This window comes from Peromyscus eremicus, chromosome 12, assembly GCF_949786415.1.
Source record: "Peromyscus eremicus chromosome 12, PerEre_H2_v1, whole genome shotgun sequence".
NCBI lineage: Eukaryota > Metazoa > Chordata > Mammalia > Rodentia > Cricetidae > Peromyscus > Peromyscus eremicus.
In genome coordinates, this window is record NC_081428.1 from 20,386,038 (window position 1) to 20,404,238 (window position 18,201).

Here is an 18,201-nt window from a genome sequence, read left to right on the forward strand (position 1 = left end):
ACTCTGATCATGAGTTCAAGGTTACCATCAGATACACAACAAAACCCTGTCTCAAAAATTCCAAAGAAATAAACAAGTAAATAAGTAGCAGGGATTACAACTGGAGAAAAGAATCATAATCTAGCAATATACATTTGTAAGGTGGCAATTTAAATATAAACCAAATAAATATTTAGTAATTTTCAAAAAAGCTAAGCTCACAACCAAAATATCAAGGAAACATATGACAGAATTATAGATACTAATCTGGGTTATAAGCTTCTAGATATTTTCATATTAATATGCTTATATAAGTTGATGTAAACAGAAGTATATATGCATTTGAAAAATAACATTTGCAGCAAGTATACCTTTAATTTTACAATCTTTATCCTCCACAAACAAGCACATATGAACATTCCTATGTACACACAAAGGCAATAAAAAATGTCACTACACAAAATAATTATGTACCAAATCATATGTCCAATGAAGTAAAAAACATTTACCATCAGCTTATTAAAAAAAAAAAAACTCAACTCCTGTGATAAATTCCTGAAAGTAGATGCGAAAGAACAAAAAGAAATAAAAAGTTAAAAAAATAAATTTGTGACAAAATTATGAACTCCATAATTAAAAAGTAATTAAAAGGTTCAGAACTAAAGGATGTTTGATTACATGAAATTTAAAAACAATACAGGCACATATCAGTGATTTTCCTGGAATGAAGTATCTTACTGCTCTTAAACTTCAAGTCTGTCTTTTCCTTTCTGGAGTGTAGAGGGATTCACAGTGGCATGCTGTGAACATGCTCTTACCTGCTGATGGCTTGCTCCTCATCCGTTATTCCAGTCTCCCTGAATGTCCTGTTTGATTCTGCCAAACTCAAAGCAATCGCTCTCTGAAGATCATCTTTGTCATCTCCGGTGAGATCGATCACATCTGAAAAGCAAAACTAGCTCTCTCAAAACCAAGGCACACAAATGACAGTGAACTCCCCCCACAGAGATTAGATGCCCAATAAACCTTGATAAACCAAAGCAGTACTGAGCTAACGCTCTGCTTTATACATGAACATATCTTTCACAATCCAAACATGGTTACTATGAACTAGCCTTGCAAATTAATAGTTTCTTCTATAAATCTACCAAAAGCAGTGAAAAGAAGAAAAATCTTGGTATTTATTTATTTACTATGCAATCTTTTATTAAAAGCTAATAAACAGAAAGCCTCCTGGGAACATGTTTGATCAATAAAAAGCAAAATAAACACTACCAAACACTTACATTGGTGTTCTCTGATTGTGTACATATCACATTGACTGGCCACAGGGTAGGGGTGTACATGTGCAGGTGTGTGTGTGTGTGTGTGTGTGTGTGTGTGTGTGTGTGTGTCTGACATTGTGGATAGTCGTTAGCTCTAATGAAAAGTAGGAAAGGAGATAAAAAGAGTTGTCACTTTTTGTTTTTTACTCTTCTGTACTATGTGATTAATTTAGGCCACATGCCCTTCTTTTCATTGAAAACAAGATTTTTCACTTACACAGAGGTATGCAAACGAATATACTTGTTCCATTTCTTAAAAAAGAGCTTGAACACTGCAATTCTGCTTCTGTATCCAATGAATAAAAGCCACAACTATTGTCACCATCAGTAAAACATGTTCAGTGCAGCTCTGCACTGAGCAAGAATGGTATACTTGGACCTAGCCCACAGGAGCTGAGAAACGTCAGTAACAGTGTAAGGACAGAGAATGGTACACAGGCTCCAGGTCTAAACTGTTCATTCCTTAAACCTCACAATCAGTTTTTTAAGTTATCTTTTCATCCCTAAAGACACTTAAAAGAAGGGATGACAAATGCTGTGGGGAAATAATATAATCACAATAATACGGCTACGTGATCAGTCTGCTGCTGTTAATATTTACACTGCTGATGCAGACCAGGCACCAGTACCAAGGTGGAATTCCTGTTATTACTTAGAAATAAACACGATACTTTAAAAAAAAAATTAGCTTCTCTTAAGAATTATAACTTTGATAAAAAAAGTAATTTTGCTGAACATTGAATCTTGATTTACAAGGTTTTTAAAATTGTTAATGACTAAAAATGCACAAACTTTATATGTGGCAAAGCATACCATAAATGCTTGTCCAATGCTAGAGTTGCAAAGTTAGTATTTTTCATAGAACACCATTTTTTGGTTGAAAGAGCAAATGACATACTACAGAGTATGATTACCCAAACTTCAATTTCATCAGTCATTGCAGAGCAACTGTTGTTAATGACTGATAGAGAATTTTCATTCAGAAAAAAAAAAAATGTTTCAACTACTATGATCCTGATAGTTTCTCAGAATGTAAAGGCTTTTCTGGTAAAACCTTTAACATAAACTATTAACAAATTAGACATTTTAACATAGTATTTTGTCATAATATAGATAGAACTACAATTTTCAATGTAGTTTTACAGAATTATGTAAGGCTAACAGATCCATTCAAATAGCAAGACATTGGTAGGTCTTATATATAACAGCACCATTTGAAAGGCACCAACGTGACTGTGGATTCACACCGCAATTCACCCTCAGGAAATTAAAAACAGTCGAGTTTTGGTATATTAAACAGAATATCCATTATTACTTGAATAACCAGTTAAACATTCCTCCCTTCCCTAAATGAACATCTGTATAAAGCCAGATTTTCTTCACACAACAGAACCAAAGCAACTTATTTCAACAGAATGCAAACCCTCCAACATAGATCTGAGATCCCAGCTCTTCTATAACACCATAGACACAAGACACTGGCAGCAAAGGAATGCATGGACCCTTTGGCTAATTTGTTCCAGAAATATATTCTATACAAAAATGTTTATATCAACAGAACAGGTGGCTACTTTAATAAGAATTGATTTTCTAAGCTTCTCCAATTTTTAAGTTCTAACTCAGGCACTATTTTCTATCAACCAACCAAAGCTCTTTGAAGTCCACTGTAAATATGTGAGTTTACAGGAATCCTGAGATCAGAAGTGTGCCATGGTATTAAACACAGACACTCCACTGTATGCACCACATTTTCTTAATCCATTCTTCCATTGAAGGGCATCTAGGTTGTTTTCAGGTTCTTGCTATTACGAATAATGCTGCTATGAACATAGTTGAGCATGTGACCTTGTGGTATGATTGAGCATTCCTTGGGTATATGCCCAAGAGTGGTATAGCTTGGTCTTGAGGAAGATTGATTCCCAATTTTCTGAGAAACTGCCATACTGATTTCCAAAGTGGCTGTACAAGTTTGCACTCCCACCAACAGTGGAGGAATGTTCCTCCTGCTCCACATCCTCTCCAAAATAAACTGTCATCAGTGTTTTTTTATCTTAGCCATTCTGGCAGATGTAAGATGGTATCTCAGAGTCCTTTTTGATTTGCATTTCCCTGATGACTAAGGATGTTGGCAATTCCTCAAATGTCTCTCAGCCATCTGAGATTCTTCCATTGAGAATTCTCTGTTTAGCTCTGTGGCCCATTTTCTAATTAGATTGTTAGGTATTTTGATGTCTAGTTTCTTGAGTTCTTTATATATTTTGGAGATCAGCCCTCTGTCAGATGTCGGGTACTACTCAGCAGAGAAAAACAATGACATCATGAAATTTGCAGGCAAATGCATAGAACTAGAAAATATCATCCTGAGTGAGGTAACCCAGATTCAGAAGGACAAACATGGTATGTACTCACTCATAAGTGGATATTAGATGTAAAGCAAAGGATAACCAGACTGCAACCCACAGCTCCAGGGAGGCTAGCTAGCAGGGAGGAAGGACCCTAGGAAGAATGCATGGGTCATACTGGGAAGGAGAAATAGGTGAGATCTACATGAGCAAACTGGGGGGGACGAAGGTAATGGAGGGCAAGGGATGGGGGATGAGAACATAAAGGAACAGAAGGTTCAAGTGGAACAAGGACAGAGTGGATGGGAAAATGTACAAAGATGGTCAACCAAGCTAGTGGAAACGCATGAACTGTGCACCAATAGCTGAGGAGCCCCATGGTACTGGACCAGGCCCTCTGGATAGAGGAGACAGTTGTTTAGCTTGAACTGTTTGGGGGGGCTCCCAGGCAGTGGGATCAGGACCTGTCCCTGGTGCATGAGCTGGCTTTTTGGAGCCTAGTACCTATGGGGGGACACTTTGCGCAGCCTTGGTGTAGGGAGGAAGGGCTTGGACCTGCCTCACCTGAATGTACCAGGCTCTGCTGACTCCTCATGGGAGGCCTTGCCTTGGAGGAGGTGGGAATAGGAGGTGGTTTGGAGGGGAAGGCTGGGGGGGCAGGAGGAGGGAGGAGAGGGACATCTGTGGTTGGTATGTAAAATGAATAGAAAATCTCTTAATAATAGTAAAAAAAGAAAAAATTCCAAAAACAAAAACAAAAGCAAACAAACAAACAAAAAATACCACAGACACATTCTACAAGACTTTTGGCTGCATAGAATTGGGGTTCCTGTAATCTAGTTTTTACAATGGAGTTGACAAAACATAAATCCCAGTCACCTGACCAACAGGAGACAAATGTCAAGAAGCTCTGTGTGCCAATCATCTCTGTGATGAGGACAGGACAGGACAGCGGAGCAGCAGCTCTGGTTGGGCGGACATGTCCTCCCCACTGTGGCCCAACCCACTGTGGCCTTCTGATCCTTGTCTAGACACACAATTCACATCATTTGTCTCGCCCTGACAGCATCACGAACAAAAGACACTTGTTCCTTCCACTGGCATAAAAGGCTAGAACTGCTGTGGTTAGAAATGACCACACTCAGTCGTCCCTGTTACCCTTGTCTCCCTCCACATCTCTAGTCCTCCAGGAGGAAGACAGATAGGTACAGCTGTGATGCAGATGGGAATTGGAGTCTCCTCTCCTGGTATTGGGCAACAGTACCTTTTAATGATGGAAAAGGTTAGCTGAGATCAGATACTATCAGTCCTTGACTGACACTTTCTTCCAGCAAAGGAAAAGGTCTCCTTATTTATAAAGCTACTGCAATTACGATTTACTTCATGTGATCCCATTACTTTTAACATTTTAATGTTAAACATGCATTCATTTATTTTTGTATTCATAAATAGTTAATTTTCTCCTTATGATGGCTATTGTTGGTTGTCAACTTAACTACATCTGGAATTAACTAAAACCAACACGGCTGGGTACACCTGTGAGAATTTTTTTTTTTCTTAAGTCATTGAGAGTGGAAAGACCCACTTTTAATTCAGATCTTTTGAGGTGGGAAGATCACCTTTAATCTGGGCTACACCTTTTGCTGGCAGCCTACATGAAGGACATGGAAAAAGGAAGCTTGCCTTTTTTGCCTGCTTGCTCTCCTCTGGCTAGCAAACCCATTCCTTCAATGGCATAAGAGCCTGTCTCTTTGGGATTCTGGCATATACTGAAGACCAGCTTAAAAATCCAGCTTTAGGCCTTGCTGAATTTCTTTTTCAGGAATTGGTAAAACAACAAATGCATTAGATGCACGAAGTTACCAGTTGTATAATGAAAAGTAGCATTTTCTGTGTGTTTATTGAAAAGAGCTAAGAATTAATTTGGCTATAAACAATTGGTAATTGCAGAAGTAAATTTAAAATCAAAATAGCCTTGGTAGAAATTCCATCCATATAGCAGCATGTTATATATTTGTATCTGCACCAAAGGAAGACTTGGGGAAAACACTGAAAATGTCTTCGTTACCTACCTTCCCTACCATATCACTGTGAGAACAGTTCAAAGGTGCTAAATAGACAGGCTGCTTGGACACCATTTAAGTAAATCACATGATCATCTAAGCAGTTATCCTCATTTTTAAGATTGTCCAAATCAAAATAAATTCCTATAAAGTCAGAAATACAGCACATGATACTCATCTTTATAAATGTTTGCTCTCCAAGAACTAATACTAAATGTTTCTCGAACTCCCAAATGCATGCATCATGCATCCTATTGGTTTTTACACACACCTTCAGTGCTTGCATAGTTTATAATTCACTTATCCATGAAAACACTTTTTTTAAATGTGTGTGTGTGTTTTTTTACAAATGCATCATTTAACCCAAAATCTAGTTGAATGACAATGTAAAGATTTATTTTGAAAAGGTAAAATGAAGTTCTTTCACTATTTCTTTATCTACATGAAGCTAAGTCCAGGGAAATGTTGTGTTTTGTTTAATAAACTAATTTTATATTTGTCACCAATAAAGACTCCTAGACATTAGTCAAAAGCAGGAAGAACTCCATGTGGAGAGTTGAGAGAGAAAATATTGAACAAGAGAAAAAGAACTGGGGGGTACACTCAGGGTTAGAGGGTTTGCCTCATCTATGCTAAGGTCCTGGGTTTAATCCCCAATACTGAGAGGGAAGAGGAAAGGAATTTGAGGAAGTTGGAGGAAGAACACGTCCCAGGACAAGATACAGTTGAGGTAACATGTTGGAATGCAAAACCAGCACTGTACACTGAAAGCATGGCTTGTTTTCAGAGAAAAGCAACCTACGAAGCAAAGGATGGGCACTCACTAGGAATTGCAGACCAGAAGGGACCCGAACACTGAGCCTCCCAAGTCAGCCTCACAGGCTTCCAGTCTCACTGCTGGTCTCATGAGCCAAACACGATCCAGCCTCAGCTGGGCCTGGGGTTCATTTCTTTCACACAACCCTGTGACTCCTTCCTCACTTCCCTCAGGTATTCGTTCAAACGTGACCTCACCCGAAAAGCATTCTCTGAGGACAGGACCTAAAATAGTAATTGCTATTCCCAAGCAGAGCCACACCCATGGCACCATGTGGCTCAACCCTTCTGTTCTTTGTGAACTTCTGAGAACTCAGCATTAGTCTTCTGCACTATCCTCCTTGAGCAAAAGCAGACTATCTTCCAACGGCTTACAAAGGTCCTAAAAGCATTGATAAATCAATATTTATGTTCCAAAACAACTCAAAGTTAATACCAAGTAGGAAACGTCATTTTTAGAAGTGGGCTATGAATAGTGACAGCAGTAAGATGTAAGTATATGTTCCCAAATTCTACAAAGAGGACAGATAAGGCACCACATTTTAAAAAGACTTTAATATAAATAGACATACATGTGTAAAGTGCCTTCTCCACTCTCCAATTCTTCCCTACTCTGACTTACTAGTTTCCACATAGTAATACTACCATTCTGTTTTTCTGACTGCTGAATGCACAGTCTCTAAACTGTACTGTATGAACAGCACTTTCTACAATATATTATAAATTTCAATATTATTTAACTTTAATTTTGATTACTGGCAACTATACTGAACAGCTTAGCTATTCCATATACACTTCTGATTCTAATAACAGCTACTAAATTCATAATGGTAGCATCCATAAGGAAGAAAATGAAAGTATTTGAGGAGTCATTCAAAAATTCTCACTTGTTTTCTGTCTTTCAACTGGGATGGTGAAAATACTGAAGTATATATTCCATGTTAGTCAACAATTACAAGATAGAGATAATGGGCTATCTCTCCAAAAACTCAGGAAATTTTCAGCACAAAAACAGAAATAGACCTTGAGTACAACATCAGCCTAGGAAATATAAGCTCCATTTGAAAAGGAATGAAATAAATTTTAAAAATTATACAGGCCTTCTCATGGTCCACATCACTAGAATATGCCTAACGGGCTTGAAGCAACTTAATGCATGGAACCAGCTGCACATCACCACACTGTTCTAATCTAATGCATGGTACCAGCTGCACATTGCCACACTGTTCTAACCTAATGCATGGTACCAGCTGCACATTGCCACACTGTTCTAACCTAATGCATGGAACCAGCTGCACATTGCCACACTGTTCTAACCTAATGCATGGAACCAGCTGCACATTGCCACACTGTTCTAACCTAATGCATGGAACCACCTGCATATCTCCACACTGTTCTAACCTAATGCATGGAACCACCTGCACATCATCACACTGTTCTAACCTAATGCATGGAACCAGCTGCACATCACCACACTGTTCTAAACTAATGCATGGAACCAGCTGCACATCACCACACTGTTCTACCTAATGCATGGAACCAGCTGCACATCACCACAGTGTTCAAACCTAATGCATGGAACCAGCTGCACATCTCCACACTGTTCTACCTAATGCATGGAACCAGCTGCACATCACCACACTGTTCTAACCTAATGCATGGAAGCAGCTGCGCATCACCACACTGTTCTACCTAATGCATGGAACCAGCTGCACATCTCCACACTGTTCTAACCTAATGCATGGAACCAGCTGCACATCACCACACTGTTCTAACCTAATGCATGGAACTAGCTGCACATCACCACACTGTTCTACCTAATGCATGGAACCAACTGCATATCGCCACACTGTTCTAACCTATTTCTAAGCTTAACTTTGACTATTGATGAATGACCAAAATAGTTTCATGTAATAAAAATTTCTACACAGAGTTTTTTTTGTTTTTGGTTTTTTTTTTTTTTTGGTTTTTCGAGACAGGGTTTCTCTGTGTAGCTTTGCGCCTTTTCCTGGAACTCACTTGGTAGCCCAGGCTGGCCTCGAACTCACAGAGATCCGCCTGGCTCTGCCTCCCGAGTGCTGGGATTAAAGGCGTGCGCCACCACCGCCTGGCTTCTACACAGAGTTTTAACTTTCATTGAAATTTTTTTTTCTACCTACAGTTAGTTTTTAGTAAATGTGAGGAATGGAAAAAGGTAAGCGTCCGTTGATAAAATCCTTAGACGTGAGAACAGAAGCACTGTACTGATCACCATCTGGGCCTAAAATCAACCTGGCCAAACAATCCAGCCATTATCCAAATTCTAGGATGGAACCTCAAAGGTTTCTCATTTTGAATGTGATTCAGGTTTGTGGAAGCTAGGCACCTGCTGCAATTCAAATGTTTGAAGAGCTACTACTCAGTTAGTACTCATGTCAATGTATTAACCAGGTTTTCTAAAGCTTAATAACGCTGTATTACTTTCTATGTTATGATTACCTACCCAAATCCCTCTTATCTTTTGATCCATATTTTGATTGATCACCTGTAGTGCATCTTGCTCTGGTGGACATATACTGTTTTTGTCCTGTAAAACAATTTAATAGTCGTGGTATAAAAATATTCCTTTTAAATTTAAAATTGGGCAGAACTATGTATAGTCATGGCTAGGATAGTGTGTGCCAAGACCCAAAAATATCATAGTTTCTCTTTTGACTCAATTACAATTACAATAGTCAATATCATGCACTGTAATCTAGTCCAATTTAGTTGTATATGCGATAGGGGCTGATGTGTGTGCAGAAAGCCAGAGATTCATGTCAGTATCCTGTCCAATTATACTCCACAATATTCCCATGAGACAGGGCCTGTTATTAAATCTAGATCTAGCCTGGAAACCAGCAAGGATCAGTGATCCTCTTGTCTCTGCCCCCAACAGCACCGAGTTACACAGAGGCTTTCTATGTGGATTTGGGGGATTTAAATGCAGGCCCCCATATTTGTGCAGCAAGTGCTTTTACTCACTAAGCTGTCTCCCTGCCCCTAACATTCATTAATTTTTTTTAACTGAAAAGATCTCATACAGTGCTGAGACACTTTGCTCAGCCTTGGTGCAGGGAAGAGGGGACTGGACCTGCCTCAACTGAATCTACCAGGCTGGGGTGACTCCCCAGGGGAGACCTTGCCTTGGAGGAGGTGGGAATGGAGGGTGGATTGTGGGGGAAGGCTGGGGGGGAGGAGGAAGGACAGAGGAATCTGTGGCTGATATGTAAAATTAAATTAATTATAAAATAAAAATATTTATAAAAAGAAAAAAAGATCTCACACAGCTTCATTCCAAACTTAAGTTAGGAGCAAAATTTTCTTTTGAAAGTTTGCTATCTAACATGGTCTGGATTATACAAGTTATGAAAAGGTCTAGCATTTTTGCTAAATATATTGCAAATAATTTGAGCCTCTTCCCAGAATGCAATATGGCATTAAATTACAGTAGAGAATATTATAAAAGGGCACCCAGTACAGTAACACTGAAGTTCTGAGTAAAGTTTCCCTGAAATTGTAACTTTTCTCTCAAAAGTAAAAGGCAAAACTAGAAATATGAGATGACTTTCTTATTAAAGGTATTGAAAAGATAATTACTTCTTCACTATTACAGGAGGGGGCACAAGAATAAATGTTCTTCATATCAAGTGGCATAACTTTCAATTGCCTTCGGTAGTCAGAAGATGCATGACTAAAAATTCAATTGCAGCCCCATGTAGGACTTCTAGAAAAGATTGTGGTTTCTTTTTCTAAAGAAAAAGAGACACTGGGGTACAAAGAGTTATTTGCCAGCTTACGTAACTGCAGTGGTATAGTTAGTATATAAGTCTTTCAGGTCAGAGGAGAGATTGTTGCCAGCACTGAAACCAGCAGCTGACAGGCTGGGAGCAGGACTTTATTTACCCTCAAGCTTTGGCTGAGGAAAAGAAAGATGAAAGTAATAATTTATTGAAAATAAAACTTTGCCACATTTGAAACAAACTGTGGAGGAATTTCAAATACCAGTGTACTTCAAATAAAATTGAGAAAGTGCTCCAAAGTGAAACATTTCGTTCACATCAGTCCCTGGAGAAATTCCACATCCTGAGAATTCTGCCACCGTTATTCCTTCTACAGTTTGGTGAGCAAGTCTGCACGCACTTACACACTCATTTGTAACAACTGAATCTTTCCCTCCATGCACAAGTTTATAGCCCATACAAACTGAAAATGCACAAGAATTCCTTCATTTCTCAACAACTGCAGTCAAAGGTATTTTTCAACAATCGGCTGAGTGTGGATCTCTTCTTACTCACTGCACAGGCTTACTAGGCTTATTGAATCAAGACTATTTCCTAACAACTGCTATGCTTTCAATAACTTCACAAACAGGATACAACTACTGCAACCCAAAGCAATGGCATTAAAGTGTGACCAAAAGGATCATTATGCAAGCACTCCATTAAATTTCAACAAATCTGTGTCTTGGTGACCACTAGTCTAGGCAATGGACACACTCCCCAGCAAGTCTCCAGCTCAGGACAACACATTTTATAATGAAACCAGAGCAGCCAACTAGGCATTCAAAGTGACAATCGGCCGAGATACAAGAAACTTCAGTTATTAACCCTTTATTCCAAGTGAAAAGTAAAGTTATAGGATACTTTTCTAGACACACACACACACACACACACACACACACACACATGTAGGTGGGGGGGTAACGTGAGACATCTGCCTTCTGAACATGGCCTATGCTCTCTCAAAGGGAACCTATTCAAGCCGCCATTGGGGTCCGCTAGCATTTTCACTGGTCTTGAGCAGGTGCTATCACTTGGCTTAAGCACTATTTTCTCTTCCTGCACAGCAAATGTGCCTTCCATTATGACAGCCTCCCAGTTCCATTTTTCTCCCTCTGTCCACGGATCTTTGCATCAGAAACATATCACTAACAGCAAGAGCTCGCAAGTGTCCTTCTGAAATCTGACCTCTCCAACTAGAGCACAAAACTGGACTATTTGCCAATTTGCATCTCTAACTATTTGGCTTCAGTAAAAACTACACTTGGCTTTCTTCCTTCTGTTTTCTTTCTTAAAAAAAAAAAAAAAAACTATGATGTAATTAGTTCCTTTTTCCACCATAGAGCTGGATGTCATTCTCAAATACACATCCTTTGGATACTGAGAACCCTTCCCTTCCTCCCAGCTTCTTCCAACATCAAAACGTTTCTCAACTTTTTTCTTATTCCCTTTCATTAGTCTTGAAGAAGATTTTTCTGTGCAAAATTGAGTAGCATCAGTGTTCAACCAAATGATTTCCAAAAGCAGTCGTTAACGGCACACTCTGGATGCTGGAAGCAAGAGGGCAGGGAGAATGGTTTCCAGCACGCAGCTGCTAAGCTAACCCAAGACCAAAATAACCTAAGACTAGAAAGGGGAAGGTGAGAGATGCTTCTTGACCAAAAGAACAGTACGGTAAACTCTGAGGAAGCAAGAGGCACTGGGTGTTGGGAACTTGGACTCATTCTGTATTACTATCAGAGCATAAAGTAAGGGAGAAAACAGGAGAAACTGAGGCTAAAAGGTGAAGACTGGGCAGACCTCAGTTTACCCTAAACTTGACTGAAGCAAGAAGGTCCATCTCATGCAAGCAGCACTTCTCCTACCTGCCTGACAAGGGAAAGGGAAACGGCTCTCCCTACTTTTTCCGAATTTTCACAGCCACAGAAGGAAACCAGAAATGCTCCTCAAACATGTTCGTGATCTCACGCCTCAGATCTACTATCATATAAAAATAAGTGCTTACCTTTTATATATACTAGTTTGGTATTTTGAGATGCTTAAGACTAAAACCATGGCCAAACATACACTTTAATAATATCTCCTGTATCTCAGTTATTAAACCATGCTAACATATTGGGATATCAGTATTCAGTGAAAAATTCTCAGTGCTACATGAGAATATTCACATGCGAATGATAAGCTAGGGCCTTGGGCAAAGTCTCTCATATATTTTGACTTAAGTGTGCAAGGGAGAGTGTAAATCTCTCATATATCTTCACTTAAGGTACAAATGAGAGTGCATGGTGTCTCCATCTCTCCCAGGTGGTTTTTTTTTTGGGGGGGCAGTGATTGTGTGTGTGTGTGTGTGTGTGTGTGTGTGTGTGTTTATGTGTGTATGTATGTGTGTGTGTGTGTTACAGTATAGTAAACTTACAAACTTACACCCTCAAAGCAATACTCAGCTTCTACTGAAAGTTGAAATTGACAAATGACTGCACACTTAAAAGTCTAGACTTTTTGTGACTATAATTCACACAGATGTTTTATATTTTAAGCCCATGTATTCTATATGAGATACTCATAAAAGGAACTATAACTTAAATAAAATTGTTTGCCTTTAATCTAGAAAAATTTCACTAATAAAAGTTTATATTCATTAATTTTTTGTTTATGCTTTAGCTCTGCTTAATGGGTAAAATTAACACAATATCGAGAAAACATTTCAATCCATGTCTCTAAAACATTAAGGAAAACTTACTTGCGTCGGCTTGGCTTCCCACACTGATGTATCTGTCATTGCCCGGAAGTGCCGTCTGGTAATAGGACGTCTCCTCCTGTGGGGGGGTCTTGGCATTCTTGGCAGTGAGGAAAGCCACTGCCAACTCCAAGTTTCCATTACTATCCTTCAAATATCAAGAAGGGAAGAGCCAATGATTTTGAAGTAATGGCATCCAATCACACAAAATGTATGTAATTTTATCCGTAATATTTTGTAGCAAAAATCATTTTGATTTGAATTTATTTTAATGCAACTCTAACTAAATAGTAAAAACTCACTACCCATACACTCTATCTCAATAATCATTTCTTAAAACTATATTATTTGATATTCATTACTGTAAGAGTGAAAAGTGAGTACTTAAAATACAGCTCCTTTAACATGAATACTGGATACACACCTAGAAGAAACTTAAACAAAATGTCAAGAATTCTTAGGACAGCAGAGGTACTGAAGCTTGACCGTGTGGAGAGGCACAGAGAACTGCCAGGCAAAAATACTCACTGCCATCAAGACGACAACTTACACACACACACACACACACACACACACACACACACACACACCACTGCTCATCGAAAGCACAGCTAACCAAAATATGCTAAAGTTCATTTAGAAGTAACGGAAGGCTGAACAGCAATAAGAGGAGGCTTGCTCAGTTTTATCTTTCGATTCCCTAAGAGGCTAATGATAAGTAAAATGTAATACAAGCTCAGGACAGCTAACTGAGACAGCACAATAAACTAAGCTGTTAGCCAAGTCATCTCCATAGCAGCAGCCAGAGTGCAGAAGGCCTGGCAGTTTAAGCAGAAAGCCAGTAGAGCATTGTGGACACTGTATTGACATTCATTTTGAAAAGTTTGCATTGGCCGTGTATTAAAAAGAAAATGGGAGCAGCGGAGTCTCATATCACTGCTAATACTGTAGGGGTTAGACATGATACAGCAATCAAGATCATTGCAAAATTATCAACAAACCAAGAGAAAGAAAAACTAAAGCCTGCCCCAAATCTCATTCTGGCAGGGAGTAAAGGAGAGGGGCTAGGAAGGCCACGCAGCTTTAAAGTGTGCTTCCTTTGTGCCCACTGTGAGACTCTTAAGTGACTCATCCAAGATACACGTCTACAATCGGCCACTGTCAGATAAGCACAATGCTCATAAAATGGACTGCAGTGATGACAGCTAACGTCGACAAAGCATTTACTAGGTGTCTAGAATATGCTAAGTGTTTTGAATGCCCTGCTTCATATAACGAAACCCCAAACACAGTGGGGAACTTTACAACTTGGGGGCTATTTAGTTTGTATGGCTAAGTATAGATTCTTGTTATGGTTTCGATATAAAATGTTCTTCACAGGCTCCTGTGTTTGAATACTAGTACCCAACTAGTCTGGCAACCGTTTGAGAAGTTGTTTAACTTTCTAGGGAGCTAGGCTGTGTGAGAAAAGAGACCTCGGCACAGAGAGGGACTTACGCATAACTCAGCCCCCCTTTTCCCGACTCTGCTGCCTGCTCTGCCAGGATCGGAGTGTGCAGCCTCAAGCTCCTGTTGCCTTGACCTCCCCACCATGAACCAAACCAAATCCCTCCTCCTCTAAGTGGCTTTTTAAAAATGATGTGAGCCGGGCAGTGGTGGCGCACGCCTTTAATCCCAGCATTCGGGAGGCGGAGCCAGGCGGATCTCTGTGAGTTCGAGGCCAGCCTGGGCTACCAAGTGAGTCCCAGGAAAGGCGCAAAGCTACACAGAGAAACCCTGTCTCGAAAAACAAAAACAAAAAAAAAAAATAAATAAAATAAAAATAAAAATGATGTGTATGTGTGTGAGGCATGTGTATGTCTGTGTATGTGTGTGAAGGATACATGAGTGCAGTGCCTGCAGAGGCCACAAGAGGGGGTCAGACCCGCTAGAGCTGGAGTTACAAATGGTTTGTAGGCCAACTGATGTGGGTGCTGGGAACCAAAAGCCAGTCCTCCACAGGAGCAGCAAGACTTCTCACCACTGAGTCATCTCTCCAGCCCTCCCAAGTTGTTTTTGTTGGGTATTTGGCCACAGGATTAAGAAAAGTAACTAACAGCATTTTCAAATTAAAGATCGTAATATCACTGACTGTGGTTCCCAAGGCACAGGACTTGTTAATATGTTGCTAAGAGAATCAACTCATTACTAAACATCTTAAAAAATCATACAGGCCATCAGTTAGGGTTTGAGTGTCCTATTTACTCTAGCACTAAAATTGAAATGAAAGTTTGTGAAGAACAAAAGCCACTTACACCAAAGCAATGTGGACAAGACTTAATTTGACCTATATTTCCCAAATTTAAAAAATGGAGAGGGTTCCCTCCAAATTTCCAATGGCAAAGTGATGGGCTACAGCCTCGTTCTCTGTGATCTCCTGGGCAAGGCATTTTCTGAAAACAGACTTGGAATGGTTAGTCACGTGTTTATCAGAATGAGGGAAAGACTGGCAACCATCTAAACGTCAGGCTCCTAAGAACTGAGGCTGCACCCTCGCTTCCTCTAACAACAGCATGTACAGCTCTGGATCAACCAACACCCTCAGGAACAGTGTTTCCTCAGTTTCCTTCTGGCAAGCGGGACAAAGCAAAGCTCCCAGCAAAGCTGTGGACACAGCCTTATTCGGGCACCTCCGAATGGCCTCCCTCCCAACTCTCCCATAGACTGGTATGTGGGGTGGCTTACTTAACATCTCCATTTCCTCATCTTCGAAGTGGGGAATGGAAGCATTGATCTCTTAGAAATATAAGAATAAATTAGCAAATCCACATAAGGAACTGAAAATTGCCTGGTCCAAACTGTCTGGGGCTTAGTAAACGTTTGTTAGCACTATCATTGATTATTTTTGTTACAATCATTTAAAAAAGTGAATTATCTCTAGAAATAAAGACCCTCTGGCTTAGAATCAGGGGCCATTTCAACTTCTTCCCCCACAGTTAAGTTACAAAGGCTCAGGAGCTATGTGTGACTACAGTGATAAAAATGTTACCTACAGATGAGCTCGAATAGAGTTCTATTTCAAGCAAATACTCCATTCACTTGCTCACTCTCACTGTGAACTACCCATGGGACTTGACTCATCTCAGCACCTCTGTGGGAAAACGAGGGTGTATCTAGGCTGCAACCAAAATGACACATTGGATTTGTTGCACACATTACTGAAATCTGAGGTTGAAAATCCTTAAGGCATGATTAATTGAAGGCTAGGAATGATGTCAGCTTTAGACTCTACTGATTCTCTACTTTGAGATCCTCCTGCATTCACCTCTTATTATAACCCATCCACTGAGCCCCACTTATTTGAAAACACAGTTGAATAACATAATAATCTTAGTGTTATTATTACTATTATTAAAAGTATTATTCAACACTGAGATTATGTCCCACTAATCTGCAAGAAAAGTCGCCACTATAGAGAGGTTATGCACCACTCCTAGGTACCATGAAACCTCAAGTCACTGAAAATTTCCATGCTTAGAATTGCAGCACATGCATTGAGGCTCTTGCTTTATCAGAAAGTGCCTTCTTCTCTCTCTCCTCTTATCGTATCCCTTAACTAAGAGACTGAGCTTTTCAAACAGTACACAACAGAGACAAAAATACACCACAGATTTAAGCTATCACCAAAGGCCATACCTTCAGGGCTTGTTGCAGTATCTGGGTATCATTAATCCCAGTTATTTCTCTCAGCTGATTCAAAAATGTCTGCTGGTGCTAGAGGGCAGGAAAAATCAAAATTATTATATTAGGAACAATGGAAATTTTAAAAAAAAGAAAAGATTTTCTTTTTAAAAAGAGAGAGAAGAGAAAGAGGAGAGACAAAGAAGAATTTGAAAGATACAGAATAAAAACACCACTCTTTCTCAACAAGATGCCACACATCAGGGAGTCCTTTCTCTATTCTCATATTTCTAAACCTCAACTTCTACATGATTTCCCAAGCAGCCTTACTGAGTTAACGTTTTCACCCTATCTTCATCTCCTCAGACAATGTCTCAGCAAGAAACAGGACAATTGGTTTGTGGCGTACGTCTGAGGAGAAGTGGGATGTTTAGGAGATCTGCATTTCACAGCCTGTGCAGTAAACCAGTAAATACATCGAAGAGTCCTAAGATCCAGTCAATGAAAAGAAAAGCATCCGAATCTCCGGAGGATCTGTCACAAAGATCCTAAGCTGAACTGGCTTGACCCGTCCATCCCTGCTCTTTACAGTCGACTACTCTGGCGAATCTCTTAACCCGAACAGCACAACAGGACTCCCTTACCAAAGCTTCCAGAGATCTTCTATTAACAATCCCACTACGTGCCTTTGTATTTTATTTCTTAAAATAAAAGTATAGAATATGTAAGATGGAAAACAAGCTTAGTCCCCAGAATAATGTAGGTCTCCTGAATTATTACTTCAAAATGGCTTACCCTTAACTCAGTACCAGTTCACTTGGGAATCTTGAGGGACACTTAAAACTACTGGAGGAAGGTTAGCTGAGAAAAGGACTATCTTCAAAGTTTCAAACTACAGAGTATAAAGAGGAAAAGGTGCTCTGTAATGGGCAATCTGACAGTCCACACTAACCAGGAAATCAAAGCTAACATTACTGGTAACAGGCCAAAAGGACAGTCGGCACCTCCCGACACACTGTAACCTGTGACAGTATGTCACAACTACAACACCTCAATCGAATCTTGAAGAATGACCAGACAGCCTCAAACAAGTAATACAGAGCAAATGAATTGTTCTATCATCTGTTGAGACACCTATAGCACCAAAGACAAAGAGTGAGTCTCTGCTGTAAGGGAAATCCAGAGGTATTGCCACACAATGCAGCAAGAGAGGCTGGCCAACACTACTGCATGCCCTGCAGAGTGTTGGTGGATATGAATGGAGACGCATGGGTGACAGTTGTCAGTGGATGACATTAATGAGTATCACATTCCTGACTTGTATTATAGTAGGAGAACATCTTTTTCCTTAGGAATACACCAGATAAGTTTAAGTGACAATATAAAATGTCCACAACTGATTTTCAAATGGCTCAAAGGGGGAAAAAATGCCATGGAAGTTCGTTCCATTAGTATCCCCATGTGCGATATCCATTAAAA

General features: G+C 39.7%; 1 protein-coding gene across 4 annotated transcripts in view; it reads right to left on the reverse strand.

Moving 5' to 3' along the window:
• Usp25 (ubiquitin specific peptidase 25) overlaps positions 1-18,201 on the reverse strand; it is a 104,731-nt gene that overhangs the window by 63,658 nt on the left and 22,872 nt on the right. For 2 of the 4 annotated variants that reach the window (XM_059277835.1, XM_059277837.1), the window contains exons 2-5: positions 16,738-16,815; positions 13,066-13,210; positions 9,008-9,091; positions 798-921 (exon numbers count right to left, since the gene is read on the reverse strand). In XM_059277835.1, coding sequence (XP_059133818.1) covers positions 798-921; positions 9,008-9,091; positions 13,066-13,210; positions 16,738-16,815 — 431 coding nt within the window. The remainder of the gene's footprint in view (positions 1-797; positions 922-9,007; positions 9,092-13,065; positions 13,211-16,737; positions 16,816-18,201) is intronic. The other 2 variants (XM_059277836.1, XM_059277838.1) reach the window with 1 other exon arrangement.